At 48.3% G+C, this 26,566-nt stretch overlaps 1 protein-coding gene and 1 pseudogene across 17 annotated transcripts in view; one reads left to right on the top strand and one right to left on the bottom strand.

Moving 5' to 3' along the window:
* HIPK2 (homeodomain interacting protein kinase 2) overlaps positions 1 to 24,136 on the top strand; it is a 193,158-nt gene extending 169,022 nt beyond the window's left edge. For 9 of the 17 annotated variants that reach the window (XM_072777403.1, XM_072777401.1, XM_072777409.1 and 6 more), the window contains 4 exons: positions 933 to 1,177; positions 7,189 to 7,346; positions 8,511 to 8,957; positions 11,518 to 20,470. In XM_072777403.1, the coding sequence (XP_072633504.1) occupies positions 933 to 1,177; positions 7,189 to 7,346; positions 8,511 to 8,957; positions 11,518 to 11,700 (1,033 nt within the window). In that variant the 3' untranslated portion in view covers positions 11,701 to 20,470. Of the gene's footprint in view, positions 1 to 932; positions 1,178 to 7,188; positions 7,347 to 8,510; positions 20,471 to 22,953; positions 23,149 to 23,984 lie in introns of those variants that run through there. The other 8 variants (XM_072777416.1, XM_072777415.1, XM_072777411.1 and 5 more) reach the window with 3 other exon arrangements.
* A 623-nt stretch (positions 24,137 to 24,759) lies between these two features.
* On the bottom strand, positions 24,760 to 26,002 carry LOC140605211 (small ribosomal subunit protein uS17-like; annotated as a pseudogene).
* Positions 26,003 to 26,566: the final 564 nt, after the last annotated feature.

The raw sequence follows: 26,566 nt of genomic DNA, 5'->3' as shown, positions 1-26,566 counted from the left end.
AATGTGCTGGCCAGGAGCCATCCAAAGCTGGTTCCTCCCTATCAGCATAGAACGAAGTTTCCGATACAGGAGGAAAACCACAGCTGCTGAGCAACACTCTCATAGGCGTCATCCCCAAGGGAGCCCTTCTGACCTCACCTACACACTGTGCTGTCCCCTCCCTGATCCTGGGCTCCTGCTCTAGGGAGGCTGCAGAGGGGCTAGGCCTCCCCCTCAAGAAGGGGACCCTCAGATGTCCTGGCAGCCTGCACCACCCACTCATTCCACATGACGTCCCAGCAAAGAGGTGGCAAAGGGTGTGGTGTCCAGCTCCCAGTTTTTCTCTCCCAGTGTCTCTGAACTGTGTTGTGTGTGGTCAGCCTCCTGAGACCCCGCTCTTCATGCACGCCTCTCTCTGCATCCTGCTTCCCCTTGGACATTTCGCTCCCTCGCACCCAAGTTCAGCGGATCTCCCAGGCCCTGAACCTAAGCTGATGATGGCTCTCCTCTCAGAGGTGTCCTTCTGCAAACCGGGGCCTTAGGTTGCCAAGGTCTTCTTGGGCTTTCTCTACATGCTAGGATGTCCCCTTGTGGTGGCTCAGAAGGTGCTGCCACACAGCTGTGGGCTATAGGCACCTCCCCTGCAGTTCTCCTGCTGGGGGAGAACCCAGGGCCATCTGGAAGCTTCTCCCGTTTCCAGAAGTGCCGGGGACCCAGCTCCAGCCCTTCTCGTGTCTTCACACATCCCCCTGCTGGTTGGATGGGCAACACTGTGTCCCTAGTCTCCACATTAGGGTCCGGAGAGCAGATGTCACGTTCCTACACACACACACGCGCGCGCGCGCGTGTCCCAGAGCACCAAGGGGCTTCTCACATGGCTGGTTCTGGAATGCTGGTTGGTGTCTCACCTCACAGCTGCCTCACAATCCTGATTTCTCCCTTTCCGTTTTCAGCACTGTCTCCAAGCAGAGGAAAAACGTCATCAGCTGTGTCACAGTCCACGACTCTCCGTACTCCGACTCCTCCAGCAACACCAGCCCCTACTCCGTGCAGCACCGCGCTGGGCACCACGGCAACGCCTGTGACGCCAAGGGGAGCCTGGAGAACCACTGCACTGGGAACCCCCGAACTATCATCGTGCCCCCCCTGAAAACCCAGGCCAGCGAAGTGCTGGTGGAATGTGATAGCCTGGTGCCAGGTAACTTGGGGCCGGGGCAGGCCAGGAGCACCTGTCTGCAGGCCGGTGTTTTTGGGTTCTGCCAACAAGTGGCCGTGTTGTGGGAGAACTAGTGAGCCCCAGGTTACTGTAGCTCCTTACCCAAGGATTACACTCAAGCAGCCAGGGTAGGGTTCTGTTTACTGTCACCTTATAGAAGCGGAGTTTTCACTTTTTTATTCTATAATTAATCCCTCGCTGCCTTTACGGTGGATCTCACACTGATTAGGTGCATAAATATGAAATAAAAGCCACCCAGCTCCCTCCTGGCTTAGGCTGCTCCTGACCGACTGAACATGAAGAAGCCCTAGTGGTAGAGCAGCTTCCTGTGTGGGAAGAATCTTCTCTGAGTCCTGCGGGTGAGGGTGACACATAGGCCCACTTTGGTATCCCCTCAGAGTTCGCTGTTGGGAGGACAGGTCGTAGTGACAAGTGTGCTTATCTCCTGACACGCTGCTTGAGTAAAAGGAGCCCTTCTATCCCACGAAGGCCTGAAAATTGGACTAGAATAAAGGCTGAGAGCGTAACCTTCCAAATAAGATTAGTGGCTCCCCTCAGCTTTGGTAGTATCTCACCAGTGGAAGAATTTAGGGAATAAACTAGAAGCCATCTGCTTTTCTGCCATGAACTGTCATCAGGCCATTCAAGGCAGGCAGCACCTTCACAATAGCACTCTTTAGAAGGAAAGAGGTATGACCGGGCAAAAAAGATTTTGTTTAGATTCAGGGAACTAGTCATCAGGAAGGACCCCCGTCTATGTCACCTCAGATCCTTCTTGGGGTGGTCACCACCATGTAAGACCCGCTGGGCATGGGCCATTCAGGTTCTGCCACTGAGAGTGACGTGAAAGTGAAGAGCAGAATTCAGGATGGGGTCTTTCTCGGGGCTTTTCCAGCCCAGTACCATAGGCCAGTCCACATAGTGCGGGACACATGGACATCTCTTTCCAGAACCCTCTATCTCTACCCAGGCAAGGGTTTTAGTAGAAACCTTGGCAGGAAGAACACTCTCTAGAACCAAAGGAATCTGTAAGGCAAACAAAGTTGTTCACCCAGGAGACAGGACTCCTTAGAGCAGTGGCCCTCAGACTTTTCTACTCATTTATCCCTGAAATAATTGTTTCAAACTATATACGTCGCACATTTTTAAGTTTCGATATGGCAAAGGATATCATTTCCGTCATATGTTGTGTCACTGTTGAAGTATTAAATATGTTTGTCAAAACCTCGGAGCTACAGATTCAACTTACCCAATATAGGGGGACACAGCCCTGTTGCCTTAGAAGCAGCCACTCCTTGTCATCAGCCAGATGGCTACACTGATTCACCCCTGTCAGAAGTGGCTTCCCTCTGACAGCCACATCACCTCTGAATTTTGTTTCATGAATGGATAAATAGAGTAGAGAGTTTCCAAAGAGCCTGTAGCCTGAATAAAATGAGACTGGACTGTCTTCAGTGTTTCTTACCAAAGACGGCTTGACTTTGCTAAAAAGGGACTGTCCGTCCCTCAGGAGCTGGTCAGGGTTTTCACACCTGGAGGCAGTACACCGTAGTAACTTCCCAGAGAGAGAAGCAATGGGAGACACGTGGATGTGAGGGAGAAGGTAGGAAAGGAAAACCAATGGATGTTAGTGCTGGCGAATCAGTTGAGGAAAAGATAACATTTGCTAACTCAAAATATGGAAATTGACCCTTTAAGTCTTTATTACCAAATACCCTCGAGTCCTCAAGAAGCCCTACATGTGCTGGCTTATCATTGTAGCCCTCGAGGGGCCATCTGGCCGGCTCACTTAGAAGACTGTATGACTCTTGATCTCAGGGTTGTGAGTTCGAGCCCCACGCTGGGTGTAGAGATTACTTAAAAAAAATAAAATCTTAAAAAAAAAATTAGATTGCAACCTGCAATGCATACAGCTTGGTGTGAAGGGCTCTCCTACTTCATTAACAGTAAACATCTCAAGACCATGTTGTAGGAAGCCTGACCCTTTTATTGAGCAGAAAGAGGATATAGTCCTTCTTCATCTGCCATCCGAAAACCAGGGCACCTGGGTGGCTCAGTAGGTTAAGTTTAAGCATCTGCCTTCAGTTCAGGTCATGATCCCTTGGGGCTCCCTACTTAGTGGGCAGCCTGCTTTTCCCTCTGCCCCTCCCCTTACTCCTGTATTCGCTCACTCAAATAAATAATTTTTTTAAGTTTAAAAAAAACCTCTCCAAAAAACAAATTTTAAGTTTATAGCAAACTCATTAGTGGTGAAGCCCAACTCAGATTAGCAAGGAGCTGTTCACAGTCTCTTCCTCATAGTCATTTGTGCCGCTTAGTAAAATATCCCTGGGTTTTGGAGCAGAAACCTTCCTGTCTTTGATTACAGGGCGGTGCCCAAGACTCTGTGGGGCATAACCTAATATATTGAACCTTTCTAAAATCTGAAATTCTGAATTTCAAAAATGTGTGACCTCAGGGATTTTAGATCACAGATTGAGACCTACAGCACAAGTCTGTGAGTTTTGTTCCATTGAGAATGCCCCTGTTCTGAGACACCTTGGGGGAACTGTAACGTTCCCTTTAAAATATGGGTAATGGTTTATAAGAATTGGCTCAAGATAGATCTTCTTGAGGTCATCTACAAATTAATTGTTTTTAAGGGTGGCTGGTGCTAAATGTTTCTTGGCCTCTTAAATCAGCATGAGAGAGTGGCCAGATTTCCACACGTTAGAAATCCTCCAGCTTGGAGCTTTGTCCGCCTTTGGTCCTGGTGCCATTCTGTGGAAGGTGACACAATTCTGAGGAGAGTTACTGAAACTTTTAGACCACCTCATCCAATCCCTAGTGAAGACAGGTGATGAGACTGAGGACCGGCTGGCTTTGTCAGCATCACAGCAGTTTTGTGTCTGGAAACCACAAAGGCAGGAGAAGACAGCTTTGTGGAGCTCACATTTCACGCCTTTCAAGTTACATTAACCACTTCCATCATCAGCCCACTGCTCGTGGGCAGGGGGCGGCTCTGAACGCTTACCCCCACTGCCTTTCCACAAGAACTGCGTGATATCTGAACAGCTGAGAGTCTCGGAGGGATGTTTCTGACCAAAAAAGAATAAAGGGTGTGTGTGTGGGGGGGGGTTATTCCCTGTGGTAAGGCTACTGATTCTAAAGCAGCCAGTGCTGCTGTCTCTGGGGAGCCCCATGGTATAACTTTCCCTGTAAAGAGAGATTTCTTTTCCCCTGTGAAGACATGCTGCACAGTCCTTCTGGTGACAAGTAAAAAGCAGGAACTTCATGCTGGTGCCTACTCGTCCCCAGCCTGTGGTGTTTCTCAACACAAATATATACCGTTCATTACAAAGTCATCCAAGGCTCAGAACCATCAGGAAAGCAGCCTTCCTCAGCATCACAGTGCCCAGTTGGCCCAGAGAGGTCCCAGTGTGACCAGGTCATAGCCCCTCCTATCCCCCCACCACCACAACTGGAGCTCCCAGGTGTTGCCTGGGTTCAAGTCAGGACAAATGCTGTGCAGGCAAGTTTTCTCCCAGAACTCACCCCTCCTTTGGGAGCTTGGGAAGGAGCCTTGGGGATTGCTCACATAACCTTCTTGGGTCCCTTAGGTGAGTTGAGGTTCTTTTAGAAGGCAACAGAATGAACTCTGTGCTGCCTTAAGACACATAATTCATTGGAAGGAATCAAGAAGGCTGAAGGAAATTTCAACAACCACATCCCAGGCTGAGCAGGACCCAGAATTCCCAGGACCTAGACCACTGGAAGCCACACACCTGCTTTCTGGAGCACCACTTCACCCTGACCCAGAGATTCCCAGGCTCCCAGTTTCCCAGTTCCAGGAGACAGGATTTGGTTGCCTCAGCTTGGAGTGGACATCTGTTCCTTGAGCACCAGCTTTAGCCAGGAAACAGGGCTCAATAATCAAGATGTTAACAATAGCTGACACAGGTAACGCTTTTAAGAGCTCAACATGTGACAGATAACTAGGCAATCCGTAATCATTAATTGACATAAACCTCATGACGACCCTGTTTGTAGTTACCATTATTCTCCCAGTTTCCCAGATGTGACAATGGAAGTACAGAGGTTAACTCGATCAAGACCATGTGGCTGGACCTCACAGGCATCTGGCTCCCCAGCCCACCCATACTCCGAAGCACCCTCCCACTCACCTAGCACAGACAGGACCACTAGAACTGTTTCCAGGGTGGCGGATCTTTGAGAGCAGCTGGGCAAGACTGACCAGAGTTCTGTAATGTCCCTCATGGCTGCAAGCCGTACCTCAGGAGATTGACCATCAGCACCTGTCTTCTGCCACACTTGTCACTTTATTCATCTCAGCAGGAGGAAATGATTCTTTTAATGTCTTGGTCCCCTGCAGGACCCCGTCCCTTATTTGGGGTTTCACTGCTCTGACCTGGTCCCCATTCCCTGTTCCCGCAATGGTGGTAGCAGGCACGTGCCCAGCTCTGTCACGCCATTTCACCTAAAACTCCTCTAAGCTCTTCACTTCCAGACTCAAGCTGTGGATACCTGGAGCTCAGGCTTTCTCCCTCACAATAATTACCACAGAATGCCCAGAGAGCTGAACTAGGAGCAGAGAGGCAGCATCCGCAGCTAGGGCCCAGGCACAGTTTGTGACCTGCTACAGAACAGCAAGTACTCTGACTCCAGCAAGGTGGCACCGTGGCTGAGTGAAGAGGAGACACCAAAGCTCTGCTGCTAGCCAGCATTCGCAGCTCTCCAGCTCTTACCGGGCAGGGAATCCCCCAAACCACCACCCCCTCCCCATCCTCCAGGCTTTGGAGGGCCTTTGAGAGTCTAACTGGGTTTGGGTTTTTTTTTTTTAAAGATTTTATTTATTTGAAAGAGAGAGAATGCGTGCAGGAGTGGGGAAGGGGCAGAGGGAGAGGGAGAGGGAGAGGGAGGCTCCCTGCTGAGCAGGGAGCCCAACAGGTGCCTCGATTCCAGGACCCTGAGATCATGACCTGAGCTGAAGGCAGACACCTAACCGACTGAGCCACCCAGACCCTCTACAGGTTTGGCTTTTGCACAGCTCCGTACACCAGGGCCTGGCTGGTTCCTCTCATGGGGCATGTGTTGCTAATTCAGGTCCCCAAGCACCCCCCGCCATGGGGTTCTAATTTAGTGGGTGGGATGGGAGGACCCTCAAGTGCCAATGCACGGTCAGATTGGGGTCTCTGTTAGGACTCACTGCCTCCATCCCCAGTGGGGCAGCTCTCTCTTTCCTACAGCTGCTGCCTGTAGGGCAGGGAGGTTTCTCTTGGGCTTCAGTGTGCACCCCAATCTCCCATCCCCTCCCCAAGTTTCTGGTTTCCCAAACTTTTGCTCTTCATGTTTCTCTCCCTGAGCAATTAATCGGTGTTCTCTCTGACTGGCCCCAGCCATCTCCTCTTTGACTTTGATTTCATCATCCTGGGATTTGTAATGGAATTGATCCAACACAGTTACATCAAGGGCCTGCTCATTGTGATGTATGCCTCATTCATACTTAGCATCCTCTACCCCAGCCTTGCCCGTTTTACACTTGCAGCCATGGGTGATTTTTTTCCTCAGGACATGTGTGGTTCTTTTTCTGAGGCCCCATTATCCATACTCTGCTTATGTGTCACTGTGTCTCTGGATCGCAGCAGACAACCCCACTGCAGCTCTGGATGGGGCACGAAGAGCTACAGAGAGAGACCTTTCCTCCTTTCCTCCGTTAGCGCCTCCTTGTGCTTTTCAGTGTCACCAGACAGGAATTCTAAGTCCAACAAGCTGGGACTTGCTCCCAATCAGTGAGACAAGCCAAAGCCCAGTGGCCAGTCCAGAGTCAGAGCCGACTCTTAGCTGGATCTGGGGAGACGAGGCTAATTTGATTGGCTGGTCTTGGGAACACACTCCTTCCTAGGAGACCACTGTTGTTTCCCCTAGGGGCAGGGTCTTCTGGGCAGCAGGGGGACCTCTGAGCCATCTGTGACCCCTTATTCTTTCCCACACAGTCAACGCCAGTCAGCACTCGTCCTACAAGTCCAAGTCCTCCAGCAACGTGACCTCCACCAGCGGTCACTCTTCAGGGAGCTCGTCCGGAGCCATCGCCTACCGGCAGCAGCGGCCAGGACCGCATTTCCAGCAGCAGCAGCCTCTCAATCTCAGCCAGGTGAGTGCCGCCTGACCTGGCCTCAGCGGCCTGCAAACCACGCACATCACCGAGGCCCCTCCGTGCCTCCACTTCCCAGCGGGTGGCTGTAGGTGGGCCCACACCCACCCCGGCTCACAGGGCCGGGGACCTCTGAGTTCTTCCCACTGTGGGTAAAACACTGTGTCCTGGCCCCGTCAGACCAGGACACCAGCAGAGTACTGGCAGGCTGACAGAGTTGGGCTAGTGGGTCTTTGTGATGAGGGAGGCCAGGTCACACACGGGGAACCCCAAACCCAGGGCAAGCGAGGATTTGGAGCAGGTGGGTGGCCTTTCGGTAGAATTATAAATGAAGGCAGAGTCTCCTCGGTAGAGCTGGCCTGTGTGTAAAGGGTCTACGTCAGGTCCGAATTGCAGAGTGGACTCAGGGGCCTGTTTCCTCAGAAGCCATAGAGGGGACGTCAGTGGGGGAGCTTATGTTCAGAAACCCCTCGTCTGAAGTGGTGCACTTGGTAAACTGAGACCGCATCTCTGTGTCGTCACAACTCTGGTTCTCGGGAAGAGAGGGCTCTTTCATTTGTACCAATATAACTTCAAACAGCAAAGTGTCCAAGAGCCTAGGACTTTAGAGAACAAGATCTCACAGTGAGGGAGAAAGCAGTTGTCACTCAAAGAGTGGCTCCTCTGACACTTCATAGCTGCAGTAGGCCGTTTGGAGACATCCTGTTACCTCCTCAAACTGGCTTAATCTGTGTGTCATCCAGCTGGGGGCTCGGGACAGGGTTCCTTCTTCAGTCCAGGCTAATGTTGCTTTCCCAGCCTATAGGGGAGGCATCTTCCCTCACTCCTGTGGCTTCTGGCCTCCTCCTCTCCTCCCCTCCCCCTCCTCCCCCTCCTCCCCCCCCTCCTCCCCCTCCTTCCCACTCCCCTGGCCCTCCTCCCCCCACCCCCAACCCCACCTTCCTCTCTTACCCCTTCTCACTTCTCTCTTTCCCTCCTCCCCCTCCTCCCTCCTACCCCTTACCCCCTCACTGTCCTCCCCCTCCTTACTTCTCTCTCTTCTCCTCCTCTCCCTCCTCCCTCACCCTTCTCCCTCCTTCCTCACCTCTCCTCTTCCTCCCTTTCCTCCCCTCCCACGTGTCTGGCCCCCAATGCAGCCCTCTCCTGGTGCTTCTCCTTCTCCAGGCTCAGCAGCACATCACCGCAGAGCGCGCCGGGAGCCACCGCCGGCAGCAGGCCTACATCACTCCCACGATGGCTCAGGCCCCGTACTCCTTCCCGCACAACAGCCCCAGCCACGGCACTGTGCACCCCCACCTGGCCGCCGCTGCTGCAGCAGCCCACCTCCCTGCCCAGCCCCACCTCTACACCTACACGGCGCCCGCGGCCTTGGGCTCCACCGGCACCGTGGCCCACCTGGTGGCCTCCCAAGGCTCAGCGCGTCACACCGTGCAGCACACTGCCTACCCGGCCAGCATCGTCCACCAGGTCCCCGTGAGCATGGGCCCCCGGGTCCTGCCCTCACCCACCATCCACCCGAGTCAGTATCCAGCCCAGTTTGCCCACCAGACCTACATCAGCGCCTCTCCAGCCTCCACCGTCTACACTGGATACCCACTGAGCCCCGCCAAGGTCAACCAGTACCCTTACATATAAACACTGGAAGGGGAGGGGAGGGGAGGGGAGGGAGGAGGGGCAGCAGGGAGGAGGGTGGAGGGGTGAGGTGGGAGCCGAGCTTTTTATACTGAAGACGCGGCACACAAACAATGCAATGGGGCAGGGTGGGCAGGGAGCAAGGGGCAGGGACGGACACCAAGAAAACTTGAACCAGGAGGTGGGGGGACCTTAGAGCAGAGAAGACATTTTAAAAAAGAAGGGATTGAGGAGGGGGAAATCTATGCTTTTTATTTTAAAAAAGAAAAAGGAAAAAAAAAGAAAACGTCGGTAAACAAAAAACACAGCTCACGAACCCATTCTGCACCAAACTGGAAAGGAGAAGAAGAGAGCGACAGAAGATTCCTGGAAGTTGGGGGGTGGGGCCCCAGTTTTTGAAGAACTTTATCTATGAACTTCTCAAAGATTATTTTCATATGGCGGCAAGTGACATTTAAGAATTTGCTGTCGGGGACACCTGATGTGGAAATCCAATAGATTTTTAATTATGGAACATATTAGGGATTTTTCCAGAACTCTAAAGGGTCAGCAGCCCTCTAGAAGGTCAGGCCGTGGCCTGAGGAGGCTGATATTTGGGGGTTGGTATGGGGTTGGCCAAACCCAGTTCTGGCTCACGTGTCAGGAGGGGAGTGGCCAGGCTGAAGGAAGCCCCTGCCAGCAGAGGGCACAGCTTCTCTTCCTGAGCACTCTGGAGAAATCCCTACAAAGCAATGTCACTCCTCCAGTGTCATTAATAATGTGTGTTGCAAACTTTAGGTTTTTTTTTTTTCCTTTCCTGAAGATTTCTTTTCTCTTTGAATCAATCCCTAGTCACGTAGCATAGGGCTAGCGGTCGTCACCGACATCCTAGTAGAATGTAGCGGTCAGCACCCCTGTTTTCTACTTTGTGTTCAACTCCAATGATACCAATAGACTATTCCTCAATGTAATTGCACAAAAAAAAAAAAAAAAAAAAAGGCGATAGAACATAGGCATGTAACCAGTGTGGTGGTCCAGGTGTGCGAGCGTGAACGAGTGTGTGTGGGTGTGAGCGCGGATGCCACCCTCCCTGCGTGTCCCTCGGCGCCGCCATCCCGGCTCTCGCATCCTTGATTTTACACCGGTCCCTCCTAGTGCCTTACCGACCAACAGACGCGGTGTGAGGGTTTACTTCCATGGTACTCCAAGAAGCTGACTGAGGCGAGTCACATCATCTCAGCTCTTCTTTTGTGCTGTTGTGACATTTTACTCTGGTCTTTCCTTGTTTCCTTTTTTTTTTTATTTGAATTTGAATTTGATTTTAATACCTGTTGTCTTTTTTGAGCTGTCTGCCAACAAAGGGGCATCAGGGAGCTGGCAGGAGCAGGGTGGGGGGAGCCCATGGATCTTGAGAGAGAAGTAGCAGAGGGATGACTCTGAGAGCAAGAGGGACTCCCCACGCTGCACCCTCACCCCACTCTGCATCCAGTTCTGCCTGATGGGGGGGCGGGGGGGCTGGCTCTACCATTTGTGAGAGCAGAGGTCCCATCTGTGTTGTGGGGAGAGGAGACCACCTGCAGCCTCCAGGCCTGGCACAGCCTTCCTTCTGTCCCCAAGGTGGGGAGGAGGCCTGGGACACAGCACCAGGCCCTCACACCCACCCCACACTCACGCACAGCCCCGCCCATGTCTCTCGTTCCACCTCTGTATGTTGCTCTCAGTTTTGCCAGATCCTTCCCTCTATAGACAACCATCCACCTTTGCTACTGCATCTTTCTTCACATTACCAGGCCAACCCAAGACTCGACTTCGTTTTTGGTTTTAGAGGGGTCTGGTGGGCAGAAGGTCGGAGGGACATTGATGAGGGTAACCAGGGGGTCTTAACACTGCACTTTGGAACACTCCCTTGGGCACTTAACGTTTCCAAAGAAATTTGCCCTTCGCCCGCTTTGCCCCATTGATCCATTCTGGAAGTTTTCTCAGGCTTTGAACACTGCTGGGGGTGGAGTGGACTAGGGATATCTCCATTCATAGCAGAATTACTCTTAAATACATGAATGTTAGGAGACTATCTGGTCATAGATGAGGCTTAGAAGGGGGGTCCTAATCGCTTGATTCTCATTGCTGAGCCTGAGCTGATCCCAAAGCCAAGTTTCCAAGGTGCAGAGAGATGGCTCCCAGTCTTGGCAGTTTGTCCTCATGCCCCTCACCCCCCTGTAGTTTCCCTTAACCATCTACTGTGAACAGTGGTGGTATAGTGATATCCCACCTAACTCAGTAACGAAGCCAAGCCGTTACCTTAGCTGTTAGCTGTGAAATGTGAAAATAACTCTGGACATCCCCCTCCCCAACCATCAGTTCTACTCATCTTACAGAGAAATAGGTCCCCAAACTGGAACCAGCTTAGTCCAGGCCTGAGGCTGGAAGGAAGGACACCATGACCCACTAGAGGCACACACTCAGGCAGCCAGCCCATGGGTCCCCAGCAGGTGACTTTTGAGAGGTTCACTCTGCTTGTGAAGCCACCAACTGATCGATTGATCGATACTCTTTTTCCCAGGACAAGGGGAGGTGCCACCTCTCCGAGACCACGGGAAAATGGCCAGTCCAGAGAGAGTGGGGGAGAAAAGCCTTTGGAGGACATGTGAGCCAGAGCCCTCTCAGAGCCATGCCAGCCAGGAAAATCCACCTGTTCCTGACTTGGCAGCGCCAGATGGCAGCAGAGCCCCATCACATCTCCTGACCAGTGACCGAAGTCTTGGCTGTAAATGAGACCGCATTGGCCCTGCATCCCAATCCCCTTGCACAGTTGACTCCCAGCCCTTCCTAGATCTGCTGTCCTATGGGAAAAGACAACATAGCCTTCCATTTATAAAAAAATCACTTTGTCTACTTAAGTTGGAAGTCTCTTATTCTTTCACCTGATGTTTTCTTTATTTTCTTCCAGATCAGGAATGAAAGTTCATGCTGCTCATAAAAATAATATTATTGTACTAATTATTTTGGTTCTTATCATTGTAATTATTATCATCTTCATCATGTTGATATTTTAGCTGGGGTTTTAAATGCACATTTCTTCCCAGTATCTTTGTGTTTTCTCTTTAATATTTAAACTTATTTTATTATATCTGTGAGTCTCTGAGTAGGCAGGAAGGACATGCAGATGTCCAGTTTTGTTAGACAAAAAGAAAAAAAAGGAAAGACCCAGGAATTAGAAAAATTCTTTCTACTATCTCTAGTCCACAAAGAACCGTCAAGAAAGATCCACCACAGACCAAAAGCTTGAAGAAAAATCCAGGCCTTTTCTGTTTGCAGGCCAGATTAGACTCTTGATGACATGGTCATCATCAGTATTGTATTTTCCTAGATTCTCAGTGGCCTGGGAAGAGTTCTGAGGTGGCAATCCCGGGGCCCAACCCTTAGCTGTGGTTCTTTCCCACAATCCCTGTGCTCTCCTGTGCTTCTGGAATCTGCTAACTAGATTCTCGGCCTGCCTCCCGTCTGATACTTACCTGTCATGGAAAAAGAAAGCCCTTCTGCCCAGAGCTGACCCAGATGTCCATCCTTTTCCCATAACTGCACCAGGAGTGTGGCTTATCTTCTTCAGTGCAGAGACGGATGTCCCCTCCTGGAAGCCACTGGGTGGCATGAACTGACCTAAGGGTCCTTGATAGGTGGTACCACCCCCTGGGAAACTTCAGCTTCAGTTCCCCTTCTTCTACTCACTAACAACACTGCTCACTTATCCAGTCTCTCCCTATTCCACCCTCCCCCCCCAACAAGTACCTCTTCTCACCATAGAATTCTAGGGACAGAACTAGGAGCCAAAAGAAGGTAGAGGGGGATGGTAAGAGGCCAGAGGAACACTGACAAGGTCAAGCAGCTCCTCCAACCTTGCAGGCAGGGTCCCCCCTGAAAGCACTGGCCAACAGAAGAGCACAGCAGGGCCTCGAAGCCATCCCCTCAGTGTACTCTGCCTTATGCATGATGGGCTTCTTGAAATCGGCTTGAGGTGCCCACGTGCTGCCTGCCAAACCTAGAAACTATGGGCCTTAGGTTGAAAAGGTGGTTTTGCTGAAGCCTACCAAGAGCAATGTCAGGTAGTGCTCAGCCCCGGTGGTGCTCAGCAAACATGAGTGCATCCTCCCTTCGTCCCCACCTGCCTTCCTTTTCTAGTCCCTGGCACAGAGCTGCAAGATCAGAAGACCCCAGTGGGAGAGGAGAGGCCAGGCTCCTTGTGCACTCCTCAGCACTTGCCCAGATCTCCCATCTCTTCCTCCGGCTCTGAGTCACCCTGGCAAACCGGATGAATCAAAGCCTACCCATCCCCAGGACCAAGCTCTCAAGTAGAGGGATGCCAGCCTTGTCTTTGTTTAGACCACAAATAACCTAGAGCATCCTCTGTTCTTTACCTGCCTCTAGACGCAGAAGTATAGCAGAGTTGAGGAGGGGAGGATTTCCAAGGACAGGTCAAGGAGAACCATATACTTGTAGCCTCAGGAAGTCTGGGTGGAGGTGCTTCTGCTCAGTGGGTTCTTCCTGGACCCATCTGGCTGTGCACACCCATGTCTCTGCACTTAGTACCTCGTTCAGGACGTTTTGGCTGTTTCCAAGGGAAGGGGTGAGCAGGCCAACGGGTGGGAGAGTCTGAGGCTCGGTGCCGATTAATACTGTGAAGTGGTGCATGTGGCTGATCGAGTTCGGAGGGCAGGGAAGGGTTGAGGCAAACGGACGGTTGTCTCCTGGACTGTATTTGCATTCTGGCCTTACTGGCGGTGAGTGGCTTGCAGGCTGGGGGAGCCAGCTGGCCTTGCCCTCTTCACCCTGGAAGACTCAACCCGCCCAAACACCAGATTGTCGGATGTAAGGAAGGGAAGGTGAGATTAGCACAGCTGCTAACAGGCTGATTTCTCTTGACCAGATCTCTGGAAGTGCAAACACTCATTTTTGAACAAGCTTGTGGTGGAGGATTTGGGTTGTGTGAGTGTGTGTGAGTGAGCGGAGCAGACTTTCTTGGAAACTGGAGAAAGGAGATGAGGAGGCTTAAGGAGCTACTGCTGACAGGCTGTGGTTGGTGAATCGAGGTGTGTCGGTGAGCTGGTCCCAGCTCTCACCCCATGCCCTCTCTGGTGCGGAGGCCGGGGTGGGGGCCGGGGCCCCTGCTGGCCTGCCCGGGAGCTGCTAGGACAGAACACAGAAGATAACGAGGTGCCCTCACGGAGCAGAGGGAATTCAGCAGGGAGGCGAGGACTCTTTCCGCAGGCCTGGCCTGGGATCTCACGATGCCTGGCCTGAGCCATTTTGCCAGGAAACATTCCAGCCCCGGAAGCACTTTTGCATGCTGCTGTCGTTCTGACGTGTCTCGCAGATTTCAGACGGGGAGGCCTCAACACTGAGCAGGCCGGAGACGTCCTTACCAAATTGGAAAGGAAGCTGTTAACTGTTCCTTTCTTTAGCCAAAGAACCCTTCTCAAAGACACCTCCAGATAGGGACAAGATGGCGTTCCTTCCTCTCTTTCCTTTCCGGGCAATAATGACATCGTGAGCGATGCATTTCTGTTGGTCTCTCTCTTTCCTCCCTCCTGGCATGCATATATATATATATATTTTTTTTAGTATTATTGTTCTTGTGTTGATTTCGAGCTGTATTCATCTTTCAAGAGGCGTGGAGATTAGGACCCCTAAGCGCTGCTGCTGTTAGGAAGCTGGAGGCACCGCACCAACGCTGGGCTTAACTGAGCTCAGGGCCCGCGGGCGCTGACCGGAAGCTGACCGGAAGCTGACCGGAAGCGGCCCCTCCGCCCGGAAGTTCAACTGCGTGGGGGGCGGGGGCGGCGCACGCGGGGGCGAGGCCCTAGGACTCGCTCGTAGTCTCCACAGACCGCCCCGGTCAGACCCCGGTCGGGCTCCCGGAGACTTGAAGGTAGTGAAAGACCTGGAAACGCCGTAGAAGGTTCTGGGCGCCCTTGCGCACTGGAGTGGCCCAGGTTAGGAGAAGTCTCCCCCGTGTTTCCCGCGCCTCCCAGAAGCTCAGGAGAGCCCGCTCCGCGCCCCCTGCTCCTTGCAGACGCCCGGGAAGGGAGGGGCCCTGCTGCAGAGCTCGCTTCCTCAGAGATGTCCTCGGCCCCCAGCTCGACGCCCGCAAGTAAGTCCTTGAGGGCCGGGCCCAGCCCGCTGCGTCAGAGCAGCACGTTGACCGCGGCCCATCTGTTAGACCCTCCCCCCGAGGAAGCAAGAGGCAGCGTTTGCTGCTCGCTTGCCCCCGCCGAGCCCGTGCGGGCCCATCTCGCGGGGCCCTCGTCGCCGCCGACTCGCCCGCAGGAGAGCACGAGGGAGAGGGAAGGAAAGGCAGTGGTGCGCCCAAATCTCCCGATTCCGGTGAGCTTGTGGTGAATCAGGACTTCACCGAGATAACCAGGTCGTCTCGCTTTTATTAATTAACAGCAAAGAGTGGCTTCACGTTTTCTAACAAACCATCTAAAGATCCTTGTGTTTACTATGTGCCAAACACTGTGCTAAAAGTTACGCCTTGGTTATCTCGTTTCACGTAGTCATAACAGCCGTAACAACCCTGTTGAAGCCCCCCCCCCCCCCCCCCCCCCCCCCCCCCCCCGCTCGTCCCTTTCCAGATGAGGCAGCGGGCTCTGGAAGCTCGGTGACGTGCCCAGGGTCACACGGCTAGCGAGGGAGCCGGGTCTTGAACCTGGGTCTGCCCAGCTGCAGAACCGAGCTCGCAGCCTCCAGCCTCAGCCACCTTCTGTGTTTGTGTGCAAAGAACAGCCCTGACGGAACGGCCCCCCCCCCCGCGCCATCCCAGCCCCTGGCGTGCAACCCAGCAGAAGGTCTGAATGAAGAGGGAGCCCTCAATTGGATGCAAGCAAAAGGGGCAGAATTCGTTTGACTTCTAGAGCGAACCTTAGGGGAGTTTCTTTTGATTCATAGTAGAATTCATTTCAGATTCCTTTCCAGTGTACCAACTAGCTTTAGTAGTGCTGCTACAACAAACTTTCGAGTGAAGAAAAAGAGTGTTCTTTTCTTCTTTTAAAAAAGAAAAATGAATTTTTTCTTGCTTATAGTTAATTCTAGAAAGGCAATACTAAAGGTATATATTTTTTTTAAGATGCTATTTTTTACTGCACTGATAAATATCATGACAACTCTGGTCTCTATAATCGATCCACTCTTCAGCTCTGGGTAGAACCAGATGCGAGATTCACACCAAATTTGTAAATACCGTGTGTGGGTCTGGTGTCCAGGAACTTTTTTCTTTGTGTATTTAAAAAAAAAAAAAAAAAAAAGGAAAAGGAGAAAAAAACAAGATGACTCTTAGAGGAACGAAATAAGGGTTTGGTTTTGTTCTGAGATAGTTTTCTCAAAGAAATGGAAAGAACGGTTGTATAAACAGAAAAATCGGCCAACTTTTAGGGTATAAGGAAGGAGAGTCTCTTGCCGCAGTTTGAGATTAATAGAAATACAGGAGCATTTTTAATTTGGTTGAAAGGTGACAAGAATTTACCAATGCTTTAGGATGAGATTTTTAATTTTTTAGAAAACTATTATCATGTGTTATGAAACATCTCCTCAGTTGTTTTGGGTGGGTTTTTTGGTTTCTTTTTTATTTTAAAAAAAAAGCAAAAAAAAAAAAAGCTTCTTTATTGACTGGCTCCAGGCTTGTTTGCCTAAATTCTTAGGTAGTTTACACGAGTTCTAGAACCTTCTAGAACTTTAACTCCATTGGAAGCAAACCCAACTAATCAGAATTTGAGATCCTGGTTGGTTTCAATAGGTATTCTGGAATTCTAACAGAATGCCTAAAGATTTTTTTAAAGAAGGTTTTAGATACATTATCTTACACAAACTGTGACCTAAAGGCAATAATTACCTCAAATGTGGGCATTCATCCTGGTTTTAGCCTTTTTTGAAATCATGTAGCCAGCTTAATCTTGGGATTTAAAAGACTATGAACTCTGTGTGGGCTAAAAATAATGATTAATGCACACCCTGGTCATTGTTGCTTAAGTGAATTCTGAAAATAGTTGATCTTTACAACAAAAACTAAACCAAGGAAGAGATTATTCTTTGTGTGTTGTAATGAAATGTGATATTCAAATGCACATGTTAAGTATATATGTTTTTAGCTACTGTAAAATGCTGTTAGCCTTCTAAGATACCGAGAGAGCCACATTTTAAATGCGTAATCTAAGCGATTGACTGTGGATACTTAAGCATATTTCTGGCTACATTTTATAGTTAAAGTGTTTTATAGTTTACATTTAAACTGGTACTTTTTAAAGAAAATTTCTGTTTATAACTGACACCTTCAAACCCCAGCAATTGCCTCTTTAGTTGGAGGCCACCCCCCCTCCAAGCCAGGTGTTTTCCACCACACTGTTGTGTAGCCCAACACGAGCATTTCCCTCCATGTTACTGGTCTCCATGTGAACACGAGAGAATGTGAAAGGATTTCTGGATTGAATGGGAAGGGGTGAGTCCATAGCCTGGGCCAGATGTGAAGACTTTATGCCATGTTGTATCAACACTCATCTCCAAAGAGGCCTTCTCTTTGAGATCCTGGAAGAGGCAGAGAGAACAGATACCTGGTTCATTGATTTTATCTTGATTTGAATGTTTAATTTCTATCAATCCACTGACTTCTGGTCACCAGGCAGTAGAAGACACTGGGATTCAGGTGGTCCTGAACATACAGCTGCTATTCTGGGCCCCCGGCAATATTCTGATTGGTGTTTGGCAATGGGGAGTCATATACCCCGTGCACCCATATTCATTGGCTGGGTTTTCCATATATCTGCTGTCACTAATTCCTATTCTCCTTCAAAACAAAATAAATGCAAAAGGATATGTTTACTCTCTATTCTTTGTCAAACTTAGATTTGAATCCTAGGTGGGTGGAAAGGGGGACAGCTAGATTCCTTCCTAGAAATTGTAAGTGCTGCTGAGCGGGAATGGGGCTGGGGAACCTAGGGACAGCTGGGAGAGGGGCATGGGGCATCGAGAACCTCTCAAAGTACAGATGGGCGCTGTAACGCTGTAGAGAGTGGGCCCCACTGTCTTGCAGGAACAGGCTAGAAAAAGCTGGTTCCCCTACAAGTTTTGGTTGGTTTCTTGTTTTCTCTTGTGCCACAACCGAAGCCCAGAGGATCTGCTGTGATAAAGGGCTTTCCGTTTGCAGATAAGACTTTGCAGACTGCAGAACACCTGGGACCAGGAACTGCTTGCATGTGTTCCTTCTAATGCATTCACCTTTTCCCTGTGACCTCTGTGGACAGTATGTCCTCATTACAGGTTCTTGGAAGAAACATTAGGGTAAACTATTTTTTATCTTGCCCTTCCTAATAATAGTACTCCAGTTTTCCTCTGTTTGGACTTTTCCGCAGCTTTAAACTAACCAAATTAATTTTATGTCATTGTCTTCGGGGCTTAACCATACTTTGAAAAACTGGAAGCATAGAAATTAGCTTCAAAAAAAGTGAATACTCTATATCTGAAACTCAGCCTCCTCAGTTTCCTTTCAACCGCTCCACACAGAACTCTATTTGCGCGGCCTCCCCACTTGTCCAAGTCAGTGTCTCTGTGGCCACCTCCGCCTCCCCTCACTGCCACCACAGCCCCATACACAGGCAACTGGGACTCCCAGAATGCTCTCCAGAACCAGGAAGAAGGACCCATGTGGCCTTGTGAGCAGTGGTCTTGCCTCCCCATTAGATACTCACCTGCTTGGTTGAAGAGGCAATGGATTTATCATTATTATTATCATTATTATTATTATTAATTATTATTATTATTATTTTAATAGTTTTTGGCTCAGGTTATAAGGAAGAACTTGGGAAGTGGAAAGTGACTTGACCATGCCCATCCTTTGTAGCTTTCTGTGACTTCTGAATGGAACATGAAGCGTCCCCCACCCCACTTGCCTCTCCTCACTTCCAAGCAGACCACCCCAGTGGGCGTTGCCTCTGCCTCGGGGTCCCCCCACGCCCCCTTTCATGCTTCCTCTCTCCCTCTTGCTTTTGTGTTACTGCTCATTTTGAAGCTGTCTTCCGTGGCTTTTCCAGGGCACAATCATTTCTGGCCCCCAAAGCATCTCCTCATCCTCTTTGTGTGCATTTTTTAACCAAATGAAGTAGACCAGGAAGTCCTACTTTGGGGCAGCAGACTTTCTAGTTGAGTAGAATCACTGTATAGATATAGATGTTGATATATATGTTAGTGTATATATATATCAAACCAAATTTCTGATAGGAAAAGTATAGCTTTACGGTTGAGGAGGAAGAGGAGCTTTGAGAAGTCAGGCAGTGTTGGCGTCGTAGCCGAGCCCGGGCCGGCTCCAGGGCTGCACCTTCTCCGTGCAGGCCTGAGGCTTGGCGCTGGGTTCTTGTCACCACCTCACCACAGTGGAGGCAGGTGGCCCGGAGAGGGGGCCGCCGCTCTCTCTGGGTCCCCAGCCTCCAGGGCATAGATGAGTGAGGGGGGCAGCAAATCAGAATGACTGAAATTTTCCATCCCATTTTGCTTTGACCACATGTATTGAGCTGCAGCCTCTGATACTATATCACATTTCCAAAACTGGGATCCATTAGGATGGAAAGAGAACAGATCTGTAGAAATGTTTACCTTTCAACTGCCCATGAATTCCGGACATTGGATAGAAAGACTCACTCCCCAGAATGAGAGCCGGGAGAGGAGGAGACTGATGATTGGTCACCAGTCCAAGGAACATGGCTCCCTCCCCAAGGTCACCTTGCCCACATCTTCCTCCACCAGGTCATCTCAGCTCAATAGCCCTATGAAAGCCCCGGTCTGTTGTGTTCCTTCACTGTACGGTTTCTGTAATGAAAAGTGTTAATCCATGTTAATCCTTGTGAAAATTATTGCGTGCAACAGTATTTTCTCGTGTACCTCTTTTTCCTATGTGAATTGTCCCTCTTTTCTTTTTTATTTATAAATGTCTACTTTTTTTAAAAAAACAAACCAATGTGTTGTAGACCTATATGTAACCTATTCCTTAGTCTCATATTATAGGTATGTTATAAGAATGGATATTTTACTTGGCTTTAGAATGTTTTACAAGAAAAATAATTCTTAACTGATCAAGTCCTTGCTACTAAAATGCTTGTGTTTTTCATCATGATGTCGTGTGCTTCTAAATTAATAATCATTTTCGTTGTAGAAAAATGGAGTGAATTTATATTAGTCTTGGAAACTAATAATAGCATTGTAAATTTATGAGATGATTTTAACAGAAAAAAATTATAGAAGAATATAGTTATTTTAATTGTAATATTACTAACTGTAGGGTGAGAAAGGGGGGTCCCGTTGTGGTGAACTATGTTATAGCTTGTTACTCACAGTTTCTTTTTGATCATTTTTTCGGTCTCTGAGGTGAAACGAGTTATTAATTAAAATTTGTAAACTCACATATGCATATTGTATATGTGTAGAAATGTAATCACACTTTGTCTTGGAATTACATTAAACTGTTTGGAATCACTGTACCCTTGGCCTGCCATGCTTATTTCTTCTAGAACCAGACTAGTCATAAGACTAAAGAGGTTACTGCTACAAGTAACACCCTTGAGGAGTTATCTGACCCTTCAGAAATCGTTTAATGCCTCCGAATGCTTTCATAACCCATCACCACGCCTACAGTCTACTGAGATGACCGTGAATGGCTGTAGAGGGAAGGCCTTGAGCCCTTTCCGCCTCGTGTGTTGAGCAGTCCTCATCACCAGCTATTTCTAGAACTTTCATCACCTCAAACAGAAGCTCTGTACCAGTTAAACGATAATTCCCAGTTCTCCGTCCCAGCCCTTGACACCCACCCTTCTCTTTTCTGTCTCTAGATATCTCATGGAAGTGGAATCCTACAATATTTGCCCTTTACTTGTTTTGGCTTATTTCATGTTAACAGTGTTCTCAAAGGTCATCTATGTTATAGCAGATGATGTCAGAATCTCCTTCCTTTTAAGACTGAATGACATCCCATTATATGTAAATACCACATTTTGTTTATCCATTCATCTGCTGTCTCCATCTTTTGGATTTTGTGAATAATGCTGTCATGGACCTTGGTACATAAATATGAATCCCTGCTTTCAGTTCTTTTGGATACATACCTAGGAATGGAATTGCTGCGTTATCTGGAAATTCCTAACTTTGTAAGGAACCGCCAAAGGAATCCACAGTGATCACACCATTTCATGTTCCCACCAGCAATGCGCTGGGACCCAGTGTCCTCACCTGGCACTCTTAGCCTGTCTTCCATTGCCAGGGTTCTGGGTATTCAGGACTGACCGGCTTCTCACCCTCCTGTTATCTGCACGTCCTGGTTTCACAAACTCACAACCAGCCGAAACTGCACCCACCTTACCTGTACCCAAAGCTTTCTGCCACACCTACTTGCTGTGGCCCATCCACCCACCCATGCCTCTGCTCCCACACCCACCCAAGCTCCTGAGCTGCCGGAGAAGACCCCCTAGCCCTAGAGACCTTGGCCAGCCTTCTGTGCTCATCAGCTCCCTCTGTGGCTAATTGGAAACTTCTCATTCTCCCTGTGCCCTTGACTACGGGGACCCTCTACTGGGCAGAGTAACCCAAAGAAATCCAGGTCTACAGAGCCCTTCAACCCCACCTCTCCCACAATCCCATCTGCCTCCATCTCCATGATTTCTCCCTGTGCAGAGCTCTTTCCTGCCAAGCATCCCTGGTTTGGATCTTCATGCTTTCCACACGGGTTGCCAAACCCTTATGTGTAGTTCTCATCATGCTGTACTGTCAACATGTCTTTCCTGATGTCCCTTCCCACAAAACCACAAAACCCTTGCAGGTAAGGCTACCTTTCATCTCTGTTCCTAGGGCATCTATTACAATGCCAGGCACAGAGTGGGTCATCAAATATTTGGCTAAATCAGCAAATTAGCCCAGTTTCTCACCCCCCATTTACCTACCCTTCCTTGGGATTCCGGGTCTCCCAGACTTCAGATAATACCAACAAACCCCTAAATGCAGCCAACGGGTGAACTTGGTTCGGTTCAACTCAGCCAAAATTCAAATTATATAAAAAATCCATGCAAAAGGGACACCTGTGTGGCTCAGGGGTTGAGCATCTGCCTTTGGCTCAGGATGTGATCCAGGAGTTTGGGATCAAGTCCCACATCGGGCTCCTTGCAGGGAGCCTGCTTCTCCCTCTTCCTGTGTCTCTGCCTCTCTCTCTCTCTTATGAATAAATAAATAAAATCTTTTTAAAAATCCCTGCAAAAGATTTTGACAATTTGAGAACTCCTCCAGCATATCTATTTCTTAAATTATAAATGCACTACCAGGGGTCACAGCCCATGGAGGTCATGCCCAGGAGCCTGTTCCAAACAACCAGGTATTTGTGGGGTTTTTTGTGAGTCTGGCTTACATATTTCCTAACTATTTCCTAGAATATTTAAGCCTAAGCAAATATTAAATATGTGTAAAAGAGAATACACTAAAAGCAAAGTATAATGACCTCATGTCCTCTGAACTTATCTATTCATTTCCTCCTTTCTGTTAGTACTGAGCTTTAAAGCAGGCTCCTAGGATCCTCCATCCCCTACCTTGCACCTTGTCCCATGTGGGCCACGCAAAGCTTCTCTTGGGAGATCTGTCTCCTCCAGCAGATCTCCCTTAGAAGATCTAATTCCATTACCCAGATGGTACTGCTTGAAGATAGAAAAAACCCACTGCCCAGCAACAACCCTGATCCCCGCTCCATAGGGAAGAAACAGCTAGGAGCTAGACATTCTGTATTGTGAGACCATCTAATTCCAGTTTTTAACAGTTCTACACATGCCGATCTATAGGAGGTATACAATCCTTTATCCTAAGACCCTTGGCATTTGACAGTGCCTCTAAAACAACACTGGAGTATAGGGATCTTGTAAAGAAACTACTTGACATTGACTTTTATGTCTTTTTATATTTTCTTTAAATGTCTTCTGTTTTATTGCAGTGGCTCTCAGGATCCTTAGGCATTTCAGACTAAGCCTGTGGACGGGGCTGCTTGTGAAAGCACGAAGTACCCACTGATAGATCAAAGGCCAGAGCCAGAAGAAAAACACGTGAATGTTTGGAGGAAGCCCTGCTAGGAGAGAAAAAAACATCACAGGTCTTAAGATAGCAAGGCCTTGAGCTCTGGATGTTGTATGTAAGTGATGCATTACTAAATTCTACACCTGAAACTAATATTACACTGTACATTAACTAACTGGAACTTAAATAAAAACTTGAGGAAAAATAAAACTAATAACTTTTTTATGATTTTATTTATTTATTCATGAGAGAGAGAGAAAGGCAGAGGGAGAAGCAGGCTCCCTGCAAAGTAGTGAGCCCAGTGTGGAGCTCAATCCCAGGACTCTGGGATCATGACCTGAGCTGATGTTTAACCGACTGAGGCACCCAGGCATCCCAATAATAATATTTTTTAAAAGGGAAAAAAAAAAAGAAAGCTAGCACAAGTGCCAGGGCAGGAAGCAATAAGAGAAAAAAGGTAGCATAGTGATTCAGAGCACATCTTGAGAGGCTGCCATATTTGAGGTCAGTTCTAGGCACTGTTGTTCATGACCTTAGCTGGGAAGACGGGACGCTTGGGTGGCTCAGCGGTTGAGCATCTGCCTTCGGCTCAGGGCGTGATCCCAGAGTTCTGGGATCAAGTCCCACACAGGGCTCCCCATGAGGAGCCTGCTTTTCCCTCTGCCTATGTCTCTGCCTCTCTCTGTGTGTCTCTCATGAATAAATAAATAAAATCTTCAAAAAAAAAAAAGCTAGAAAGTCACTTAATCTCTCGAGCCTCAGCTTTCTTATCAGTACAATGGGGATGATAACTACATGTGGCAAAGACTGGCCGCATATTCATTTCCTCCTCTTGTTGAGCACACAGCTAGATTATATGTCCTAGGTTGCTTTGTAGATAAATATGACCAGAATGGGGCCCTAAAAAACTCACACATTTATCCACACTCTCTTCCCTCAATTTCTGGCCAGATGTGGAAGATCCAGTGAAGGACTTTGAGGGCTTAGAGTACAATGGGCCCACCAGACAGAAGAAGCCCAGAACACTGAATCACTTGGTGGCCTCCTAATAAAACCACACTGGACAAAACCACAAGAGAGCAAGAAATAAGTATTTTTGTTATATATATTTTATATGGTCTTATAGAGTTATTTTTCTTCTTTTATTTAAATTCAAGTTGATTAACATATATTATTAGTTTGGGGGTAGAATTTAGTGATCAGTTGCGTATAATACTCAGTGCTCATTCCATGACATGCCCTCTTTCACACCCATCACCCAGTTACCCCATCCCCCCATCCCTTCTCCTCTAGCAAATCTCAGTTTGTTCCCTAGAGTTAAGAGTATTATTATTATATTTGAGTCTCTGAAATTTTAGGGTTGTTTACTATAGCAATTAAGTTATTCTGACTAATACAGACATTGGTTTCTGAAAGTGAGGTACTGCTGTAACAAACATCTAAACTAGCAGCTGGACAGAGAAATATGAAAATTGACTTCAGGAGTTGGAAAGATGATGGCCTGTGTAATGCTTTGAGAAAATATGCCATAATCATGCAGTTAAAAACCCTAAGCAGTCTACAAAAACATCTACTCAAGGTAACAAGTCAATCTGGCAAGATTGTAGGATAAAAGGTCAATATGCAAAAACTGATTCTACTTCTTTATACTAGCAACAAACAGTTGGAATATGAAATTTAAAAAAAATTGTAGGAGCACAAAAATAAATATTTGAGGATAAATGGGTTTTTCTTTTTTGATTGGGAAAATAACTTTATTTTCTTTGGGGGTATAGGCAGACATCTAGCCTCAGAACTTCTAGAATTGCTGCTTTGTGCCAGCAGCCTTCGTGACTTTGGGCACATTGAAACACACAGCCTTGCTCAAGAGCTGGCACTCGCCCACTGCGATGAGGTTGCCAGTCCGGACATCCCTGCAGCAGGGGGCAGACAGATGCATGGACATGTTCTTATGGCACTTCTTAAAGAAGTTGTACTCTCAACATAGTGGAAGTAGTCTCCAAGGATGGCAGTGCATCTTCATCTCAGTCACCACGTCAGATAGAATCCACCCTCAGATGGACCCATTACCAGTAAACAGGTCATCTCTTATCAGTACAGGTGCCCTCAATGGCCTCCTTGGGCATCTTGAAGCCCAAGCCAATGTCTTTATAGTATCATGGGAACTTGTCCTTGCCAGTTTCTCCAAGCGGGACCCTCTTCTTATTTTGAAAGCTGGTTGGCTGCCCTTTATAGGCAGGTTCAGGCTGAATGTCCACCATCTTCTGGCCACCTGAAAAATCTTGAGGATAATTTTTTTTTAATACGGGCAAAAACTCTACCCTTAAAACTTGTAACAAGTTGCAGAAATTTTCAAAAACTTTTTAAAAATGGAGAGAGCTACATTGTTGAATGGAATAGTCAAATTATTAAAATGGCATGGCTCTTCACATTGACTTACAGATCCAATGCAATCCCAAAATCCCAGTAGACTTTTTTTTGTACGATGGACAAAAACAAACAAAAACTAGAACATTAGAGACCTGTGTGATAATATCAAACAGCCTTCACTGGAGTCCTGGGTGGAGAGAAGAAAAGAAGGGTGAGGCAGGAGATTTATTTAAAGAGATAAAAGTGAAGAATTTTCCAGACTTGATCAATGACATCAATGCATAGAATCAAGAATCTCAGTGCATACAGGCATACAACCAGACTACACTTCTCAGGCATCCACGACTGTCCTGGCCAGTGGTCTGTGGGCTGAGTGCAGGCCACCTCTAGGCTGGCCCCTTCTATACGCTATGATCACCACAAATCTCAGAGGCTTGATTTCTCACATAGGTTGCTGCACAGCCAGACAAGTGTCCAGGAAACCTGTCCCCTACATAGCAACTTAGCATTCCAGGATGTCTCAGCTTTATGAAACTTCCAAACCAACAAATCACAGTTGGGGAGAGGAGGGAATATATGAAGAAGTGTGCTTGGCTCTTAAATGCTTCTACCTAGAAATGACATGTGTCTTTTTTTTTTTTTTTTTTTTTTTTTTTTTGGTTAAAGCAAGTCACTAGCTTCAAAAAGCCTGAGAAATATGATCTTTCCATGCACCCAGAAGGGAAGTGAAAAGGCTTGCACGGCAGTCACGTCTACCACATCTTCTGAAACACATCCTTTATGAACAGCTACATCCAAAGGCCCTGGATGGAGCAAAGCTGTTCCTTTCCCTGACCTGCTTAGTCTATGGTATGAGCAAAGAAAAAAAAGATCTTTACTTTGTTAGCCTCTGAAATTTGGGCATTACTGCTGAAGCTAGCATACTCTAGTGTACTACTCAACTTACATTATAATTTAAAATGATAGTATACCTTTTTTTTTTTAAGTGGCCTCGATGCCCAGTGGGGAGCCCAACACAGGGCCCGAACTCATGACTCTGGATCAAGACCCTGAGATCAAGATCCAAGCCAAGATAGGAGTTCAAGGCTTAATTGAGCCACCCATGGGCCCCAATAACGTCTTTTTTTAAGCACTTACCTTGAGCCTGGTACTTCATGTGTAAA

The sequence above is a fragment of the Canis lupus genome, chromosome 15 (assembly GCF_048164855.1).
Source record: "Canis lupus baileyi chromosome 15, mCanLup2.hap1, whole genome shotgun sequence".
NCBI classification, from domain to species: domain Eukaryota; kingdom Metazoa; phylum Chordata; class Mammalia; order Carnivora; family Canidae; genus Canis; species Canis lupus.
The sequence above is the reverse complement of the archived record's forward strand: the minus strand, read 5'-3'. Positions and strand labels throughout refer to the sequence as shown.